The following is an 18,969-nucleotide window of genomic DNA, read 5'->3' as shown; positions in this document are numbered from 1 at the left end:
TCTCTTAGTACTTAGGCCAATTGCTCTCGGTGTGGCCCACAGCCCTCTTACGCTCTGAGCCGGCGCGTGGCGGGCCGGGCGGCCGGGCACTGGGCGAGGGGTGCAGGAGACGAGTTTGGTCGAGAGCTGAAGCTTTTTAAATTCATGCTTTTAATGTACTCTCTATTTCGTCGAGAACTCGTTTCCTACACTGAGTTTGTTTTAGTAGAAGGAGTCTCTGGTGTTCCAGAGCAGATGTATATTATGGTCTCAAATTACTTTGGACATAGTCGAATATTGTTGACATCTGGATAGAAACATTTTAGTGACGTTATTATGGCATCTGTTTGTGACGTTTGGGTATAAAGTACATGTGGTTTACTCGGGGGCCTATATGCTGTAGATTTTTTTTTTTTTTTTGGTGGAAGGGCGTTTTATTTTTGTTTGGGGGCCCCATCCGGGTTCCTCCTGGCTCTGCACTCAGGAATCACTCCTGGCAGTGCCGGGGGACCACATGGGATGCCGGAGGTCAAACCTGGGTTGGTCCCGTGCAAGGCAAACGCCCTCCCGCTGTGCCCCCACTCCAGCCCTCTCGAGCACTTGCGAACTGACATTTTGGAATTTCAAGCCGGTTCATTTTTCAGAACTAGATGTAGTAAGAGAAGACGGCTCTCGTTTGTAAACTGAGAGGGTCAGCTGGGGCTGGAGTGGGGTCTTGGCGGCACGTCCCAGGGGGTGCTTCCTGCGAGGCCCGGAGAGCAGTGGAGGCTGTCTCGGCCTCCCTGGGTCCGTCTGCTTTCAGGCGGTCCGGCCAGCGTGACGAGCTCTGTGACATGTTAACAGTATTGGTGCCTTTATGGGATACACTTTTAAGAAAGAAAAGGAGTTTCTTGTTTTTGTTTTTTGGAGAGGAGTATGGAGGAACAAAGAATTTTTTTAATAAGTAACAGTACATTAAATTAATGTTTATTGTTTAGTTGATGATTAATCTTTTGCTCATTCCGTTTTCTCCTTTAAAAAAAAATCAATCTCGTGTGAGAGCCCTCCCTGCCCCAAGGGGCCCGGCCCTGGCGGCCGACCTCCACTACCCAACTCCCGCCAGGCTCCAGGCCGCTTTCTGGACACATTATAAGACGCTTCCTACCCATTTTTGTTAATTACCACACCATATTTGATGGCGTTCAGACAGTAGGCAACAAATCATAGAGATGGAGTTCAGATAGACAGACAGACAGACACACACACACAAACACACACACACACACCCCACACCTCTCGAAGAGCCCGGCAAGCTACCGAGAGTATCCCACCCTCATGGGCAGAGTCTGGCAAGCTACCCGTGGCGTATTCGATACGCCAAAAGCAGTAATGATAGGTCTCATTCCCCTGACCCTGAAAGAGCCTCCAATCGTTGGGAAGGACGAGTAAGGAGAGGCTGCTAAAATCTCAGGGCTGGGACCAATGGAGACGTTCCTGGTGCCCGCTCGAGTAAATCGACGAACAACGGGATGACAGTGATACAGTGAATACAAAATCAAACCAATCCTTCATTTCTTAAATGGAATAGCAGCCTCTTGGGTACTTTATTATTTTTTTTACAATGACAGTTTGTGTCTTATAGGATGATTATTTAAAGTTACTCTGATACTTCTATAGCATTATAAATTTATACTCATCTCTTGACTAGTCTATTTTTTTTTTTTGGTTTTTTTTTTGGGTCACACCCGGCGATGCACAGGGGTTACTCTTGGCTCTTTCACTCAGGAATTACCCCTGGCGGTGCTCAGGGGACCATATGGGATGCTGGGATTAGAACCTGGGTTGGCCGCGTGCAAGGCAAACGCCCTACCCGCTGTGCTATCGCTCCAGCCCCCGACTAGTCCATTTTTTGTTGGAAAAGTTATGCATGTGATTGACTCTTTCTAGACAGTAGGGTGTAATGATGAAGATGTTTCTTTCCCAGGCTTACAAGTAGCTATGTGTGTTTTCTCTGGGGTTTATTTTCTCATTTCCCCCCAGATGTGAACTATGAGTTATAATAAATAGTATTGCAATACATTTTACTAGATGCTGTATATGTTCTACTTGTGTTTCACTTAAATAAATAAGATTGATGGTATTGCTCTTTAAGTTCTGCCTTCATTAATGTATTTTTCTTATTTTCACCATGTTAATTAGATTCAGCTGTGATAAAGATGTGTTTCCATGGTTTTTAAAAATTCCATCCGTCTTAAGTCATAAATCCTATTTGTGCTAGAAATTAATGTACACGTCATGTTACTGAGACTATGTTATATTTAAAGTGATATGAAAAATGGGCTTTCTGATTAATGTTCTAAAGCCGTTGAACTTTGGAGGCGTGACTCTGACCTGAGAGAGTAAGCTGAGAGTAAGTGAAGGCCAGCGTTGTCTTGGCAACCAGCAGCACCGGCAGATGCTTTGTTCCAGAATGCAGAAGTTAGACCTCCCTCGAACAGAAAACAGAATTCCAAATTCTCCTTGTCTTCATTATGCGGCATATGTATTCAGGTTCACAATAAATTTCAAACTCTACCAATAATTATTAGTGAGCATTTTGCCATGCACTCATAAGTTTTGAAAAAAAAATACAGTTGGTTAATTAGTACAGCTAAGTTTTTAATGAAAATATAAAAGTCCCTCGGACCTTTTTAAAAGAAAATAAAGAGATGACACACGGAATTCTATTCGTTTACAGATCAGTATTTTTACTTGAACAACGTATTAAGCAATTAGCTGTGTAATATTGCAAGTGATGAGGCTGTCAGTGTTTTTCCTAATGCGGTTTCCTTATAAAGCAGTTCTCAGCAGGCATAGATTCAACTCTTAAAAATTGACGTCACTTTTGTGCTTTTCTAATTTTGTGTACTTTCTGCGAAAGGGCGGGTCAGCTTTCTTCAACTCGCGTGTGCAAATATAAGGGCTTTAGTTTTAAGGGGCACTGGGTGGCTGTCGTGGTTTTCCCGGAAGAAAGCTCACAGTTGGGCGGGCTGAGCCATGGTCGTGGGTAGGGTCGTGCTTGCACGTGACCAGCCCGGGGTCAGCCCTGGCACCCCACTGGTCCCCAGAGCTGCCAGAGTGACCTGAACCCAGAGCCCGGTGGGAGCCCTGGACGCCGACTTATTATTGGAAGATGTGAAGGTGTTGGAAGGTTCCCAGCGGCTTCTAAAATATGGTCAGGAAGTGGGCTGTGAAGGGAGGTAGGACTTCGTACAGGAAACAAGGTGTACCGATAAGGTGCAGAAAATGGGCACGTTTCTCTAGACCAAACCGAGAGCAGAAGAGCAGCTCTGTGCAGAGGGAGACGCCCCAGGTCAGAGAGGGGTGTGGCGGCCGACCGCACGGGCCTGGGGAGGGGAGCGGGAGGAGATCCCGCTCTCCCGGTCCCGGTGCCCGGCGCTGTCTCCTCGGGCCTGCCCCTCCGCTTCTGGGCTGGAGAAAATACATTTTATTCTGTGCACTCAGTTGTGTGTTGAAGGACCGAGCGAAGCCTTCAGCCTGGAGCAGCCACGTCGAACCAGTGTGCGGCCGGTGGGTGGTTCTGCCGCCACGCGTGGGCCCAGAGGACTCGCGCTCCCCGGGGGGAAAGCTGGGCACTGTGGCGCTGGTGTTTGCAGCCCCTGGCTTCAGCGGGTTTTTCTTTCTTTCTTTCTGGGTCACACCTGGCGATGCTCCCAGCTCTGCACTCAGGAATTACTCCTGGTGGTGCTCGGGGGCCTGTATAGGATGCTGGGGATTGAACCCGGATAGGCACACGCCCTCCCCGCTGTGCTGTTGCGCCAGGCCCCATTCGGGCTTCTTTAAATGTCCCGAGGTAGCGGAATGAGCCTGTACTAAAGCAGTGAAGAGGCCTGTTAACATGTTTCATACGAATGCCGCTGCTGTGGTTGCAGGTCCTTTTGGAATAAATCACGGGATTGAGCTGCACTCAGATGTGGTGGAATATGCCAAGGAAAAGTTGGAGAGCTTCATCAAAAACAGCGATAGCTTTGATAAGTAAGTATGTCTATAAGTTTGATTTAAAAAGTAATTGACGAAGAGTGTGTGTGTGTGTGTGTGTGTGTGTGTGTGTGTGTGTGTGTGTGTGTGTGTGTGTGTGTGTGTGTGTGTGTTCGCCATGTCTGGTCTTTAGTACCGATTCCTCTGAGTAAGGAAAAATCAGTGTGGTGTAAGAAAAAACAGAAACATTATTCTGTACTAGAAATTTCGTTCTGTGTAAGCCTAAAATAGAGTGCAGTAACCTATAAGTTTAATTTTAACGTAAGAGTAAAGTAGGTACTAAACTTCTGTCGTTATTGGGTACTATCCCAGCTTTGGGTCAGAAGTGTATGCTTTTCTCAGTGCATAAAGGAAAGGTTCTTGGTGTCAGAGAAGGTGGTAAGGGCTAGATTTCTGCCTTAGTCCAGTAGTCTTGGTCGCCCACCCGCTTGCTAGGGTGATGCGAGGAGCAGTCGGGGCTCTCCACGCGTCCGTCCTCTGCCGGGCTCGGAGGAGGCCATCCCGCTGGTGTGCCGTACCATAGACGAATGATTCCTTTTAAGACTTTTTAGACTCCCTTCACAGGAGTGCTCCACAGGCTTTGGGCCTTTCTTTTTCGTCAGCGCACAGCCGGCAGTGCGCAGGGCATGCTCCTGCAGGCGCCAGGCTGCATCTGGGGTGCCCCTGGGGAGCCCCGGTGGGCCACGGGCCGGGCAAGCTCCATGCCACTGCACTCGCCCCTCTGCTGGGCTCCGTGAACTGGCACATGTTGCATGTGGCGTGTTGCACACACCCTGGCATTTTATTTATTTAAAAAATTTTTTTTATTAGTGAATCACCGTGGGGTACAGTTACAGATTTACAAATTTTTGTGCATGCAGTGACCGAGGGCCCATCCCTCCACCAGTGCTCATTCTCCACCACCAATGGTCCCAGCGTCCCTCCCAGCACCCCCCCACCCCCACCCTGCCTCCGCGCAGGGCGTTCCCTTTTGTCCTCTCTCCTTTTGGGTGTTGTCGTTTGCACTAGAGGCATCGAGTGGCCCCCGTGTTCCATCTATCGTCTACATTCGGTCCGCATCTCCCAACCTGAGCGGTCCTCCAGATACCCGTTACCTGGTGCTCCCTGCTCTGTCTGAGCTGCCTTTCCCCCAGCATGTGGGGCCGGCTTCCAGGCCGAGCATCCTGGTGTTAAACCCGCACGCCATCTCCTGCTGAGGTCCCTGGGCTCCGGAGCGATGCCCCTTTGGAAGAGCAGTTGTGTCTCGAACTCGTCACTTTCCCGGGGAGAGAGGAAGCTCCGAATCCTCGGAGTCACACGCTCCAGCTACACATTTTATGTGGGAACATTTTAGGGAAGGAAGGGGCAGTGTTGGAGTCAGCTGCTTGGGGGCGGGCCTTCGCTCCTCTCCGGAGTCTGGCCCGGAGCTGGGCTGCGCTTCCCGAGGGTCCCCTGGCTCCCAGCACCCCTCCCCTCCCACCTCCCTCCCCCAGCTCCCCCCCCCCCCAGGGTTAACTCTCCGAAGTCGGTTCCACAGGGCAGTGCGGCTTGTGTCTGCCTCCTAGACAGGAGTGACGCCGCAGCAGCCGGGCGAGGGTCGGTCGAGGTCAGCTCAAGTCATATTTCGTCTAATTCAGTCAATTGCAGTAGATTGCCTGATCAGTTTTCTGAATCCCCTGGTATTTACGCCTGTCTGTACGAATAATTAGCACTGTGCAGTTAGAATCATTTTCCAAGTGCTCACCATGTCAGCTCATATTCAGTTTCCAGAAATAACAGTGACAAGTTGAAATAATTTTTAGTATAAGTTACTTTACGAGACGTTGGGATTCAGTTTTAGCATCCATCCCGTGTCCTCATCACCCGGCGGCCGGGGTAAGTGCTTCCAAGGACGTAGATGATGTATTTCTATATTGCTTATTAAAGCCGTAGAGTTTTGTTAGTTACGTGAATTGAATTTCTATTGTTTTAAGGTATTTTTGTTGAAATATACTTGTATAAGGACCTTTTGAATACCTTTGCACTTAGAAAATAAACTAGTAATATGAATGCAAGCAAATGTTTTGAGGCTTTGTAAAGTCTATTATATGTGAGTGCTACATTTTACGTGTTACTGTTCCAACGCTCAGGTAATTCAGTTCTAGGTCATTAGTCGAGCAGAACAAATGCAAAGAAGATTTTTGAATCACTGAAGTACCTTCAGAGAAGTATCAAAGAAACTAGTTTATTTTCATTATTGTTATTATTACTATTATTTAACTTGTTGAGAAGTTTCAATTGACGAGAAGCTCATTTATTGTGGATGAGTGGGTGTGGTCCTGAGAAACATTAAAATTTATCGTTATTTAAAGCATTATAGCGTGGGCATAATTTGAATGATTCATAGCAAATTAAGTTTTTATACACTATGTTCTATATTTAAATTCCTTGCTGTTAAAATATTTTTTATACCATTGTTTCCGGCTAACATAAAATGATTGTATCTCCTTGGCTTGCATGTTTGGGTTCCGTTTTGTTATTAACTGTATTCCTTTCTTCATTCCTAAAATTATTGAATCAAACTGTAGTGGCAGGAGAGATCTAAATGTTTGCAATTTTTATTGGCTTTGCTATTAGTGTTTAAAATAGATGATCGGGGCTGGAGTAGCATAGTGGGTAGGGTGTTTGCCTTGCACGCGGCCGACCCGGGTTCTTGATTCCCAGCATCCCATATAGTCCCCCGAGCACTGCCAGGAGTAATTCCTGAGTGCAGAGCCAGGAGTAACCCCTGTGCATCGCCGGGTGTGACCCAAAAAGCAAAAAAAATAAAAATAAAAATAAAAAATAAATAAAATAGATGATCACAGTTATTACTGAAGTCTCACTACTTTTTTTTTTTTTCAAAACTTCTTTTTAAATTTCCTTTCTGGCCTGGTAGTTCTCGGTCAGCCTGGACGGCAGTCCGTCTGAGGGATTACCCAGGCGACCCCAGATGAGGGGGGGCCCACCCTCCTGGCAGTGCTTGGGAGCGTCTCTGGCCGCACCTGGTGACGAGAAGGGGACCATGATACCCCAGGCATATGTTCTGATGTTCTGGCCTCCGTACTATACTCCAGTCCCATATAACCTTTTTTTTTCCCCAAAAATAACATGAAAAAAATAAAATGTCTTTCCAGAAATGTCTATTATTGACTTTCAAATAGTGTAATAAAGTATCAGTTGCATATTGGTATCCGACATTCAAGAACTAGTAGGCAGGAAAATGTTACTTTTTTCTTAAAGTGGTTGAAAGTTGACAAGTAGTATCCCTTTTTTAAAAGGTGTAATTTGGTTTTTATGATGAATTATAGGTACAATGATTTCCCAATGTTTTGTTTGCTTCTTTGTAACTTTGTTGGAATTTGTGACAATAATTCCAGTCTTATTTTAACTTGAGAACATAGCTGTGCAAGTGATTTTTTTTAAGTCCCATTTTCAAGCAATTTTATTATATTTGATTGTGTGTGGGGCATCAAAGTAATTGTATTAACTAACCCTGAAAAATGAATCGCTCTTGTTTCACCTGAGAACCAGCTTATCAATGACGCTAGCACAGAAAGGATAACTAAAACCTAATTCTCTCTGTTTTATTAATTGTATTGACTTGGAATTTTTTATCAGTTATTTATGATTTAGACTTTACATATATCAACTGGAGATCTTAGTGAACTCCAAAATACAGTTGGTGAGGGGGGGATTTACAGACTACTCAGCACTTGAATATATATATGAATGTTTTTTATGTGTATGAAACAAACTTGTTTCCTTACTATAGAAATAATATTCCTCCTTTTAGAAAAAGTAAACTTTGATTAAAATAATTGTATGTCCTTATAGACTTTTTGTATCAGCAAAGGAAATAATTTGGACTTGTGGCTCTAGTTACTGCATGTGGGGCTGGAGTAGGCCTTCCCAGTTAGTCACTGCGTGCGGGGCTGGAGTAGGCCTTTCTAGTTAGTTACCACGTGCGGGGCTGGAGTGGGCCTTTCCAGTTAGTTACTGTGTGCGGGGCTGGAGTAGGCCTTCCCAGTTAGTCACTTGCGGGGCTGGAGTAGGCCTTCCCAGTTAGTCACTGTGTGCGGGGCTGGAGTAGGCCTTTCCAGTTAGTCACTGTGTGCGGGGCTGGAGTAGGCCTTTCCAGTTGTCCTGCTTTGAGTAGCACTTACCGCAGTGTGTTTGTGTTTCTGTAACATGCGTGCCAGTGCAAGTCCTGGGCTTGGCCTCCTGGAAGGTGTTGGGATATGCCATTTCCCGCACGGATATGGGTCCGTAGAACCGTCTCCTTCCCTCTGATGGCACCAACACTGGTTTGAAGATGCTCTAGTCTCATCAGCCAGATGAGTGCCCACATCTAGTTTAGAAGGTTTTTATTAGGAAAGAAGACCATTGTTTCTGTGCGGTTTGTGTTTCGGTGTGTGGTGAGGGCTACACCCAGCGATGCTGGGGAGACCCTGTGGGACGCCCGGGGCGCAGCCTGGCTTGGCTGCGGGCAGGGCAGACACCCCGCCCACTGGGCTGCTCCCACTCCGGCCCTCTGTGAAGCTTTTTGTTTGTTCCTGTGTAGTCTGGGCTGGAGATGAGTCATGATCCCTAGAACTGTAATGAGATGATTAAAGATAACAGCTCCAAATACTCATTTCTTCATTGTGTGCCGTACACCTTTCAACGGTTTATCCACCACCCTAGAGACAGCTCTGGTGTTTCTGTTTCCCAAATGGATAAACTGAGAATTGAATACGTTGTAGAACATGAAGTAAACTTTTTTTTTTTTTTGCTCTTTGGGTCACACTTGGCGATGCACAGGGGTTACTCCTGGCTCATGCACTCAGGAATTACTCCTGGCGGTGCTCAGGGGACCATACGGGATGCTGGGAATCGAACCCGGCTCAGCTGCGTGCAAGGCAAATGCCCTCCCCGCTGTGCTATTGCTCCAGCCCCGAACTTTTTTTTTTAAACTTCCTAAAGCTCCATATAATGAAAGAACACTTTATCTCCCGTTGCTCTGAGTAATGCTTGAATTCTGGATGAGTCGGATCAGTCGGAAGGGCCGTCACTTGCAGGTGAAGCGCCTGACCCTGCCTGGAGACCCCGAGACTGTTCCCGGGACGCTGTCCGGCCCGGCTCTCCACACGTCCGGTGCGTGTCAACAGTGTGTTTCTAGGAAAGGAGTGTCTGTGGTTCATTCAGCAGGTGGCTTTGGGTGAGGTGTGGGCACAAGGCCGGCTTCCCGCGTGCCTCCGCCCCCTCCTCCCTGGGTGTAACTGCAGTGGCGCCAGCCTGCGGTGCCCGCGGCTGGTGCAGTGCCGCCCCACTGCACAGCGTATTGAAGGGGAATGTTGTCTTCTCTGCTCCCAGTCGGCTCCTAGACCTAGAGTGCTCGCCCGGGAGGGAGGCCGCAGGGCAGGCTAGGGCACCCCGGTCTCCTCGCAGCTTTCCCGAGAATTAACGGGCAGGTTGGCAAGGCTGCTGCCTGGAGGGACGCCTCCGCCGTGGGAAGGCGAGGAGAGCCCGGCAGCACCGCAAAGAGAGCCACAGCCAAGGTAAGGGCTTGGCATCGGGGCTGCCGGGGTCCTAAATGAAGACATTCGATGCTCCCCGCCCCCATGGTTTTCATGTACAAGGATCTCAAATATTTTTCCCTAAGTGCATTGTAGTTTTTCAGGTTTAAATCCCAGAAATGATTGTGTGTGTGTGTGTGTGTGTGTGTATTTATATATTTCTAAGTGCATGAATTTGTAGTCTTATATTTCGGAATTACTGAAGTTCTTCACACCCAGATAATATTGTTATGAGTATAATTAGGGGTCTATGTCATGTCTGTCTGTGAAATTTTACTTTGACAAATCTCTTCAAAGAGGAAAAATAATCTAGACTCTTTTATTTCACCCACAGTAATAAAATACTCCTGTCCCGATATCAGTAGTACTGAAACTCAGTCGCCCTTTCACAAGTAAAGCCACAACCACATGAGAAGTTGCGTGTATTTCTCTTTCTCAGATTTCACGATTCTGGTTGATGGAACTGGATTTCCTTTCATTTTTATTATCTTTAATGTAGGTTTTACACTATTTATACGTAGCACTTTTTTTTTATAATAATCTGAAAATTAGTTAGCTTAGTTCTGTACTCTTCCAGGCAATACAGAAATGGTCTTTGTAGTGTTAGATGTCTTTGTTTTCTACAATGGTTTGTAGAAGTTTAGGTAAGATACACCTTTGATAAGTTACTGAAAATATAAGAAAGGACATACGTAAGTTTCTTCAAGTTGGAAGAGTTAATTGAAGTTGTGACTTATTCTGAAGACATAATTAACATCACCAGTGTCAAATTATTTAGCTCATTTTCCTGTGCTCTGAGATGGATATTAACATACCTAAACATTTGGTTAAATTTTTCTTTTCTAGACGTTAGAATTGGTATGAATTTATGTGGAATGTTATTATGTAATAAAGCAGTAATTTTAGTATCAGAATACAAAATGTTTAAGTCAGAGCCTCAGCATATATCTTATCTGAAATGCTGAAGCTCATCTATAACTCCATTAAGAAAATAATAGCCCATTTTTGTGTTTTATTAAATGTTTCATTTGCAACTTAGGACTTGTTTTGTTTCCTAGTATAAAGATTATTTTATTGGTAAAAGATGTCAAACCATAGTTATAATAAATTGTCCCCACACCACATGGAACAGTATATTTGATAGACTTTTTAAAAAATGACTAATAATTTTTAATTACCGTTTTTCACAATATATCTGGCTATGAGTTCTCTATGTTCTGGATATTTCAGTGCCAATATGAAAAATACTTTTCTCAAACATTTATGTCCTTGAAATTTTGCTCTTTCAGATCTAGCAATAATAGTCTGGATATACTCCAACTGTAATTAAAATTACAATATCACAATAAAGGGTATTTACTTAAATATGCTAAATTGGAGTAAAGCTATATACATTTCTTAGCATATATTATACATACATATTTGTATCCCATTTGCATTAGTAGGAGCTGTTCATAATTTTAGAAACCTAATTTTTCTCTATAAGGTCCTTTGGAATACTTTCTAAGATTAAGTGATGTACATGTTTTGATCTGAATTTCAGTGTAAGACATTAATTGTTCCTTTGCATAAGAGTGACTTATTTTTAGAAAGATTAAACATAAAATTATTCTTCTTAGTATAAGATAGTTTATTCATTAAATGCTAATTTTCTTTTAAAAACTATCTGGATTTTACTTTCATTGGCATTTTTGGAAAACCCTTTTATTTTTTTTGTAACAGAAAGCTACAGTTCCTCATTTGTCATGACCGGTTTAGTAATACGAGAACCATCATATTAGTGGCTGCCACGGCCATGGTCTTACTTATGATGGTTTCTAGGCAAGCTTTTTTGTAGTTGAGAGTTTTGTGATCGGCCTGTTTGTTAAGTATTGTTTTGTTGTCATAGCCTGATAGGTAGGAATTTAAGGCAAAGCATTTGTTTTCATTGGTTCATTTAATAAAATTCTGAGGACTATAATGAGGTGATATAGATAAAATCAAAATTAAACTTAAGAAACCAGGAGGATGTTTTTTTTTTTTTTAAATTTTTTTAAAAAATTTTTGAATCACCGTGAGATAGTTTCAAGCTTTCATGTCTGGGTTACAATCTCACAATGATCAAACACCCATCCCTCCCCCAGTGCACATTCCCCACCACCAATATCCCGGGTATACCCCCCCTTTCCCACCCTCCCCCTGCCTCTAAGGCAGACAATATTCCCCATACTCTCTCTCTACTTTTGGGCATCATGGCTTACAACACAGACACTGAGAGGTCATCATGTTTGGTCCATTATCTACTTTCGGCATGCACCTCCCATCCCGACTGGTTCCTCCAGCCATCATTTTCTTAGTGATCCCTTCTCTATTCCATCTGCCTTCTCCCCTCCACTCATGAAGCAGGCTTCCAGCTCTGGGGCAATGCCCCTGGCCCTTGTATCTACGGTCCTTGGGTGCCAGCCTCATGTGATGTTATTCTATACCAGGAAGATGTTTCAAAGGGAAGAGTGTGTCAAGGCAAGGGTATCTGAAATGCCTCTTTACATAAAGGAAAGGATATTAGCATTTACAGTTCACGGGACTATCAGTAGATCAGAGCACACGTGTCTCGGAGTGTGCATACATGTAATAATCCTTGAGGTATTTCACTCTTTTTCCTTGGCCACAGCTGTGTGCCCAGGGCTTCCTCCTGTGCTCGGTCCGTTTTATTTGACCGAATCTTTGAGTCTCCTGTGAGTATCATCGACACGATGCCTCACAGTTGGTGCTCCAGGCTTGTGTGCTGCCGCTCACACGCGGCTAGTGTCCCCTGTCCCACGGGTCAGCGGCCAGGTCCCTGTCCGAGGGTGGCGTGTCACGCTCAGGGAACTTGCCGCTGGCTCTCAGTGTTGCAGAATCGTACCCCTGCTCCTCTTGAGCCCAGGCACAGTTGTAAAATCATCGTGAACGTGTGAATTTGTTTGATACTTGCCTCTTCCCCCAGCCGCTGTGTTCGCCGGGTAGTTTTACTATTCACTGGCCACCTGGTGTTCACTGAGCACTGCGTGAATCGGGCTCGATTCCCTAGTATAAGGCCACGCCAGAGTCACACATTCAATTTTAGACACAGACCCTAACTTTTCATTATTTTTCTGGATGAGAGTGAACCAAGTGTCACTCAGAAGAAGACCGTGCTTTGTCAGGCTCTCCCTGCCCACAGGCGTCTTTCCTAGACAGTAGCCCTGTGGGTTGTATGTTACTGCTGGGCACCTGTGAGTGTATGTGCCTCTCGTTTCTTTTCCTTTGGGGGGACGGTCCCTAGGAGGTCAGGACCCCCCTGCCCCGTGGGCTCCCAGCGAGCCCAGTCGGTGGCTCAGTGCCCTTACTGGGGTGCCCTTTGTGCCAGGCCTGGACGGTGTTCGGACGGCTTCGTCGTGCTTGGAATCTAACCGGGGCCGGGCACGTGCCAGTCCTGTGTCCTGATCGGTGCACGACACCCTGCCCTACCGAGGTGTTCAGCTGGCTTAGGTTTGATAATGCTCAGTAACTCAAGCTTGGAAATTTAAGTTGCCTGCTTGTATTCAATCTGAAAACTGTGACTGAGTTAATCCCTATAAATTTAATCATTTTAAGTGAATTTTTTTAAAGAAATAAAATTGTAGACTTCAGGGCTAGAGTGATAGTATAGCGGGGAGGGTGTTTGCCTTGCACGTGCCCAACCCGGGTTCGATTCCCAGCATCCCATATGGTCCCCTGAGGACTGCCAGGAGTAATTCCTGAGTGCAGAGCCAGGAGGAACCACTGAGCATCACCGGGTGTGACCCAAAAAAGCAGGGAGGGAGGAAGAGAGGAAGGAAGGGAGGGAGGGAAGGGAGGAAGGGAGGGAGGGAGGGAGGGAGGGAGGAAGGAAGGAAGGAAGGAAGGAAGTTGTAGACCATTGACAAGAGATGCTGTCCTCAGTTTTTGCTTCTGACTAGGAGTTTGATAAAATAAGTCACAGGATCCATCCTCTCGAGCACAGAAAGGAAACACGGCCTTTCCTCCCCTTGGTATCTTACCCTTCTGTGTGGACTCTCCAGGAAGAGAGCAAACGGGCTATTCCAGTGGAGGAAGGGACCGGACAGTAGATGTCTGGATGTGTGAAGTGTGTCTGAAAGGGGTGGGGCTCCTCAGAGGAGGGAGAGAGGGAGGGTGGTGCAGTCACCGGCGCAGCGCACGGAGGTGGGCGGGGCGTGAGGAGTGAGTGATCTAACTGTGGGCGACAGGCGTGAGCGGGCAGAGCGGGCAGCAGGGAGAGGGTGTGGAGGGGCAGGTGGCGCCGGCATCAGCGTCCCGGCGGCACTCGGGGCAGGAGTTTTTCCCCGGAGCAGCCGCAGCACGGCGGAGGGAGCCCGGCAGCTGTGAAAGGGGCTGGGGGTGGGCTCCGGGACCCTCCCGTCCCCTGCCGGCCCGGCCCTCGGGGAGCGGCGTCCCATGGCCTTGCTGCGCCTGCTTCAGTGCGGTTACGGAGCCGTGCCGTGCCTGTTGCCAGAGGGCAGCTGTCTCCAACGTGACAGTGATGGTGGCTCAGTGCTCTCGTTCGTGCTCACGCGTTGGGGTCAGTTACTTTGACTCTCAGACTAGACCTTGCTGACCTTGACCATTTGACTGTGAAAAGGTATCCTGTGCAACCTAAAAAGGTATTGCAAGTCATTTTTTTTTTTTTTGCCCACTGGGGTTTTAAGGATGAGCATCACGTATATTTTAGTATAATACTGTATGTCAGAGACTGCTTCACACTGTCAGAATTTAACAGAGTCGAAGTCTCAACCGGCTGGTCTGTAAAGGCGCGAGCCTGCGTGCTGTGGGGCCCTGCTGTGGCCAGGACTGAGTCACCGGGAGGAAGCCTGCTGTGAGTGACATCCTCCGTCACAGCCCGCGCGGGCGGCGGGCTCAGGGGGCAGTAAGGAGCATGACCCTCAGTCTGCTCTCCCGGGCCTGAGCGTCTCCCGGCTCTGCGAGCACCCTGCACGGAGGCCCCTGGGGTCGTACAGGGCATAAGGTCACCAGGACCTGTGGCTGGGAGACAGAGTCCTCTGGCAAAGCTGTGTGGCGTGAATGACAAGTCTCTGTTGCCGCCCTCTCCGCTGCCACTGGCCCTTCCTGTTTTACTGGAAGGGGAGGGGAGGGTGGAGCTTTTCTCCTGTGTAAGCCCCGGGGGTCCCGTCCTCGTCATCAAGGCGGTTCACAGGTAGCGTTGTGACGGGCTGCTTTCATACTTGCTGTTTCAACAGTGTCTGGTGAGGTCGGAGTGTGGCAAAACGTAGGTTCCTATTTTGGAACCACTTACACCGTCATTGATAAAACACTATTTAATCTCTGTTACACTTCATAGATACTCTATTAAGTCAATTTTTTTATTTTATCGTAAACTTAGTAGCTTTGCTATTTCTAAGAACTGGATTATGTTAAATTTCAGATTTAACCTTTTTTTGTAAATGAATGAGAAAATACTTGTTTTTCAATGCAGATTTGAGTTCTGTGAACCTGCATTTGTGGTTGGCAATTGCCTGCAGATAGCATCAGATAGCCATCAATATGATCGGATTTATTGTGGAGCGGGAGTTCAGAAAGATCATGAGAACTACATGAAAATACTCCTAAAAGTCGGTGGCATTCTAGTCATGCCCATAGAAGATCAGGTAATGTCTGCTGTGTCCCCCTCGCCCTTGTCGGAGGGAGCGCGCTGGTGTGTGGTGGGCCGCGTGGCACCCCCGCCCGAGAGTCAGGGCCATCCCCGGGCTCTGCTGAGGGGCCCGCGGGCCGCGTGGCCCCCCGCCCGCCCGAGTGTCAGGGCTGCCCTGCCGCGGTCTGTTCACAAAGCAAAGCTGGACTCGCACTCACAGGACCATTGTTCATGCCGGTGGGCGCAGGCAAGCAGTGCAGGTGGGACCGTCCCTGCCTCCCTAGGGGCCTGCTCTGCGCTGATGTGGGGCGTGTGTCCTCAAGGCCCAGCTCCCCCTGCCCTCCCTCGGCCCTGCCTGCTGCTCTCCGCCTAGAGCCCAGACCGAGGCTGTGACTTGTTCACTGATCCCGTTTCTCTCGTCTATCTCCCCGGGCCCGGTGGGCCCCAGTGGCTGGGGTGGGTGTCCCGCCCCCCTGCTCTCCCCTCCCCGCTCAGTTTGGGCCTCCCCCTCCCAGCTTGCCCAGCACTGGCCAGCGACACTCAGCGCGACTGCCCCCTCCCTGCCGTGGCCCTTATGTGCTGTTTCCCCGCCCCCACCCCGGACGGAATCCCAGCACCCGACTCGGTGACCGTTGGGAGGGCCCGTCCCTCGGCTGGTCTCTGTACCACTCAGATGCGTAGGTGGCCACGCCCTCGGCCTCGTGCCCTCCCCTCGGAGCACACTGCGGGACTTTGTTTTTGATTGATTGCAAAGTGTGGCACATTCCCTTGCGTGCCACAGCGCCCTTTTTAAACATTTCTGAGACTGATTACCTAGGGGCCAGGGGGTGGCACGGCGGGCGAGGCGTTTGCTTTGCATACATGGTGACCTGGGCGTCCCTTTAGGGGGCCCCCAGAAAACAGCGATTGAGTTTTATTAAACACCGTGACTTCCGGAGTTGTTCATGGTGGTCACTTCAGGCTTACCGAGGCCCCGAATCCGTCCCACCAGGGCCCCCCTGCCCTCCCCCCCAAGCTGCTTTCTCGGCAAACACAGCCAGTGTGCTTCCTGCTGCTTGCTCCAACAAAATGGCAAATTAGATGAAATAAATTAGTAAAAGTTATAGGTGATCATTCATTTCCATATGATTTTAACTTGTATAAATAGGAAATTCCAATCATCTAACACAGTGTAATCATTTAATACAATTTTTTATTTTCATTCATACAACTTAAGCTTTCAGCATAGGCATCTAAAATATACTGCATTACGTTTCATCCCGTACGTGAGCCTCATGGGTACCACTGCTTGTTTATCCTGCTCATCTGCTGCTGGGTATTTGCATCGCTTCTGTGTCCCTGCTCTTGCCCTAAGAACTGCAGCGAACTTAGGGATGTGTTTTCCTTCGAGTAGTTTTCAGTTGTTAGAAAGGCATAGTATGGGCCCGAGAGAGTGCAGTGTGTAAGGTAATTGCTTTGCAAGTGGCCAGCGTTGGTTTGATTCATGCCACTACAGATGGTTCCTCGAGCCAGAAGTTGGCCCTGAGCATTGCTGGGTATGGCCCAAGGTTTTTTAAAATATAAATTAAAAGATATAGTAGAGAATCGATGAGTAAAGTGTTTACTCAGGACCCGTGAGGTAACTGGTAAAGTATATATTTATAAGTATATATTAGATACTATGTGAAATATATTAAGATATGTAAGTATATGTTATAAAGTATATACCTAGCACCAGTGAGGCCCAATTTTAACCCCTAACACCACCACCCCAAAAAATATTGACATACTAGGAAAACTTCCATTAAGAGATGGTTTTGGAAAAATGTTACTTCCAGAGCTGGAATTCCCAAATAAAAATGTTTTTCTGCTTTTCTTTAATACATTTTACCATCAGTTAAATTATGAGTTTACGTTAGTATCTTATTAAGTGTGATATACCATTATACTAGTGTAAATTGTGATAATGACCTCATTTTTATAAAATGAATTGAAAATATTAATTCAGCGTGAATCATTGGGATTTTTTTTTGCTGTTGTGTGGGTACAACTTCCGATTGATACCGTACCCTTCTTTATTGTGAACACCATTAGCGTTTTATTTTTATATCCTTATGGCAGATCATGAAGTTGACTAGCGTTGTACCGAATGACAGGGCATGTGCAGGGAGTGTATTTGGGGAGAAGACGTGGCAGGAATGGTTTGGAATTCCACATCCAGGAGCTGCCGCCTGGGCCTGTTTGTATGGTATTTCCTCCGTAAGGGAATTACTTGGCTGTTGAGCAGCAGATGGCTGTATTTCCTTCTGCGTTGTTTCGTAGCAAAGGCTTCAGTGCTGAGTCTGGGTGTATTGAAATACCAGTCCTTTCCTAGAGCCGTATTGGCAGTCCCCGTGTCGAAATCACAACTCTGCAGTGGTGACAGCTCCATAATTGAACCGGCCCGTGTCTCTTTCCCGAATAGCTAACCCAGATCATGCGGACTGGCCAGAACACCTGGGAGAGTAAGAACATCCTGGCGGTGTCCTTTGCCCCGCTGGTGCAGCCCAGCAAGAACGACAATGGCAAGCCGGACTCCGTCGGGCTCCGTAAGTGACCGTCGGTGTTCCCTGTGGGGATAGCGCCGCTGAGCTCCGCCCGGGGCTAGAGCGCAGTGTGAGGGTGTCACCTGCACGGCTGTGTTCAGCAGCTACTCAGCCTGGGGTTAGAGTGCAGTGTAAGGGTGTCACCTGCACGGCTGTGTTCAGCAGCTACTCAGCCTGGGGTTAGAGTGCAGTGTAAGGGTGTCACCTGCACGGCTGTGTCCGGCAGCTACTCAGCCCGGGGCTAGAGCGCAATGTGAGGGTGTCACCTGCACGGCTGTGTCCAGCAGCTACTCAGCCTGGGGTTAGAGTGCAGTGTAAGGGTGTGCACCTGCACAGCTGTGTCCAGCAGCTACTCAGCCCGGGGCTAGAGCGCAGTGTGAGGGTGTCACCTGCACGGCTGTGTCCAGCAGCTACTCAGCCCAGGGCTAGAGCGCAGCATGAGGGTGTCACCTGCACGGCTGTGTCCAGCAGTTACTCAGCCCGGGGCTAGAGCGCAGTGTAAGGGTGTCACCTGCACGGCTGTGTCTGGCAGCTACTCAGCCCGGGGCTAGAGCGCAGTGTGAGGGTGTCACCTGCACAGCTGTGTCCGGCAGCTACTCAGCCCGGGGCTAGAGCGCAGTGTGAGGGTGTCACCTGCACAGCTGTGTCCAGCAGCTACTCAGCCCGGGGCTAGAGCGCAGTGTGAGGGTGTCACCTGCACAGCTGTGTCCGGCAGCTACTCAGCCCGGGGCTAGAGCGCAGTGTGAGGGTGTCACCTGCACAGCTGTGTCCGGCAGCTACTCAGCCCGGGGCTAGAGCGCAGTGTGAGGGTGTCACCTGCACGGCTGTGTCCAGCAGTTACTCAGCCTAGGGTTAGAGCGCAGCGTGAGGGTGTCACCTGCACGGCTGTGTCTGGCAGCTACTCAGCCTGTTTTTTCTCCCAGCCAGCCAGCTGCCCCCGGGAGCACGAAGGGGAGTCAGGTCCGACAGAACGTTAGCTCGCTACTGAGGGTTGGGAGTCCCTCTGACTTCAGTGTCTGCCATCCCGAGCAATCCCTCCAACCATCACTGACTCAGTGACCCCTTCTCTATCCCGGCCACCTCCTCCCCCAGCTCATAGGCAGCTGCCAACCATGGAGCAATCTTCCTGGCCTGTCTCTACTGCCCTTGGGTGTCCGTCTCGTGTTACTTTATATTCCACACATGAGTGCGTTCTTCTGTGTCTGTCCCCCTCTTTCTGGCTGACTTC

The 18,969-nt window shown here is 48.1% G+C and overlaps 1 protein-coding gene across 3 annotated transcripts in view; it reads left to right on the top strand.

Moving 5' to 3' along the window:
• The window catches only part of PCMTD1 (protein-L-isoaspartate (D-aspartate) O-methyltransferase domain containing 1), a 54,746-nt gene that overhangs the window by 31,262 nt on the left and 4,515 nt on the right, over positions 1–18,969 (top strand). For all 3 annotated transcript variants that reach the window (XM_055126243.1, XM_055126244.1, XM_055126245.1), the window contains 3 exons: positions 3,891–3,993; positions 15,022–15,193; positions 17,621–17,744. In XM_055126243.1, coding sequence (XP_054982218.1) covers positions 3,891–3,993; positions 15,022–15,193; positions 17,621–17,744 — 399 coding nt within the window. The remainder of the gene's footprint in view (positions 1–3,890; positions 3,994–15,021; positions 15,194–17,620; positions 17,745–18,969) is intronic.

Source organism: Sorex araneus, chromosome 2 (genome assembly GCF_027595985.1).
Source record: "Sorex araneus isolate mSorAra2 chromosome 2, mSorAra2.pri, whole genome shotgun sequence".
Classification (NCBI taxonomy): Eukaryota; Metazoa; Chordata; class Mammalia; order Eulipotyphla; family Soricidae; genus Sorex; species Sorex araneus.
This window is presented reverse-complemented; position numbering and strand designations above follow the sequence as displayed.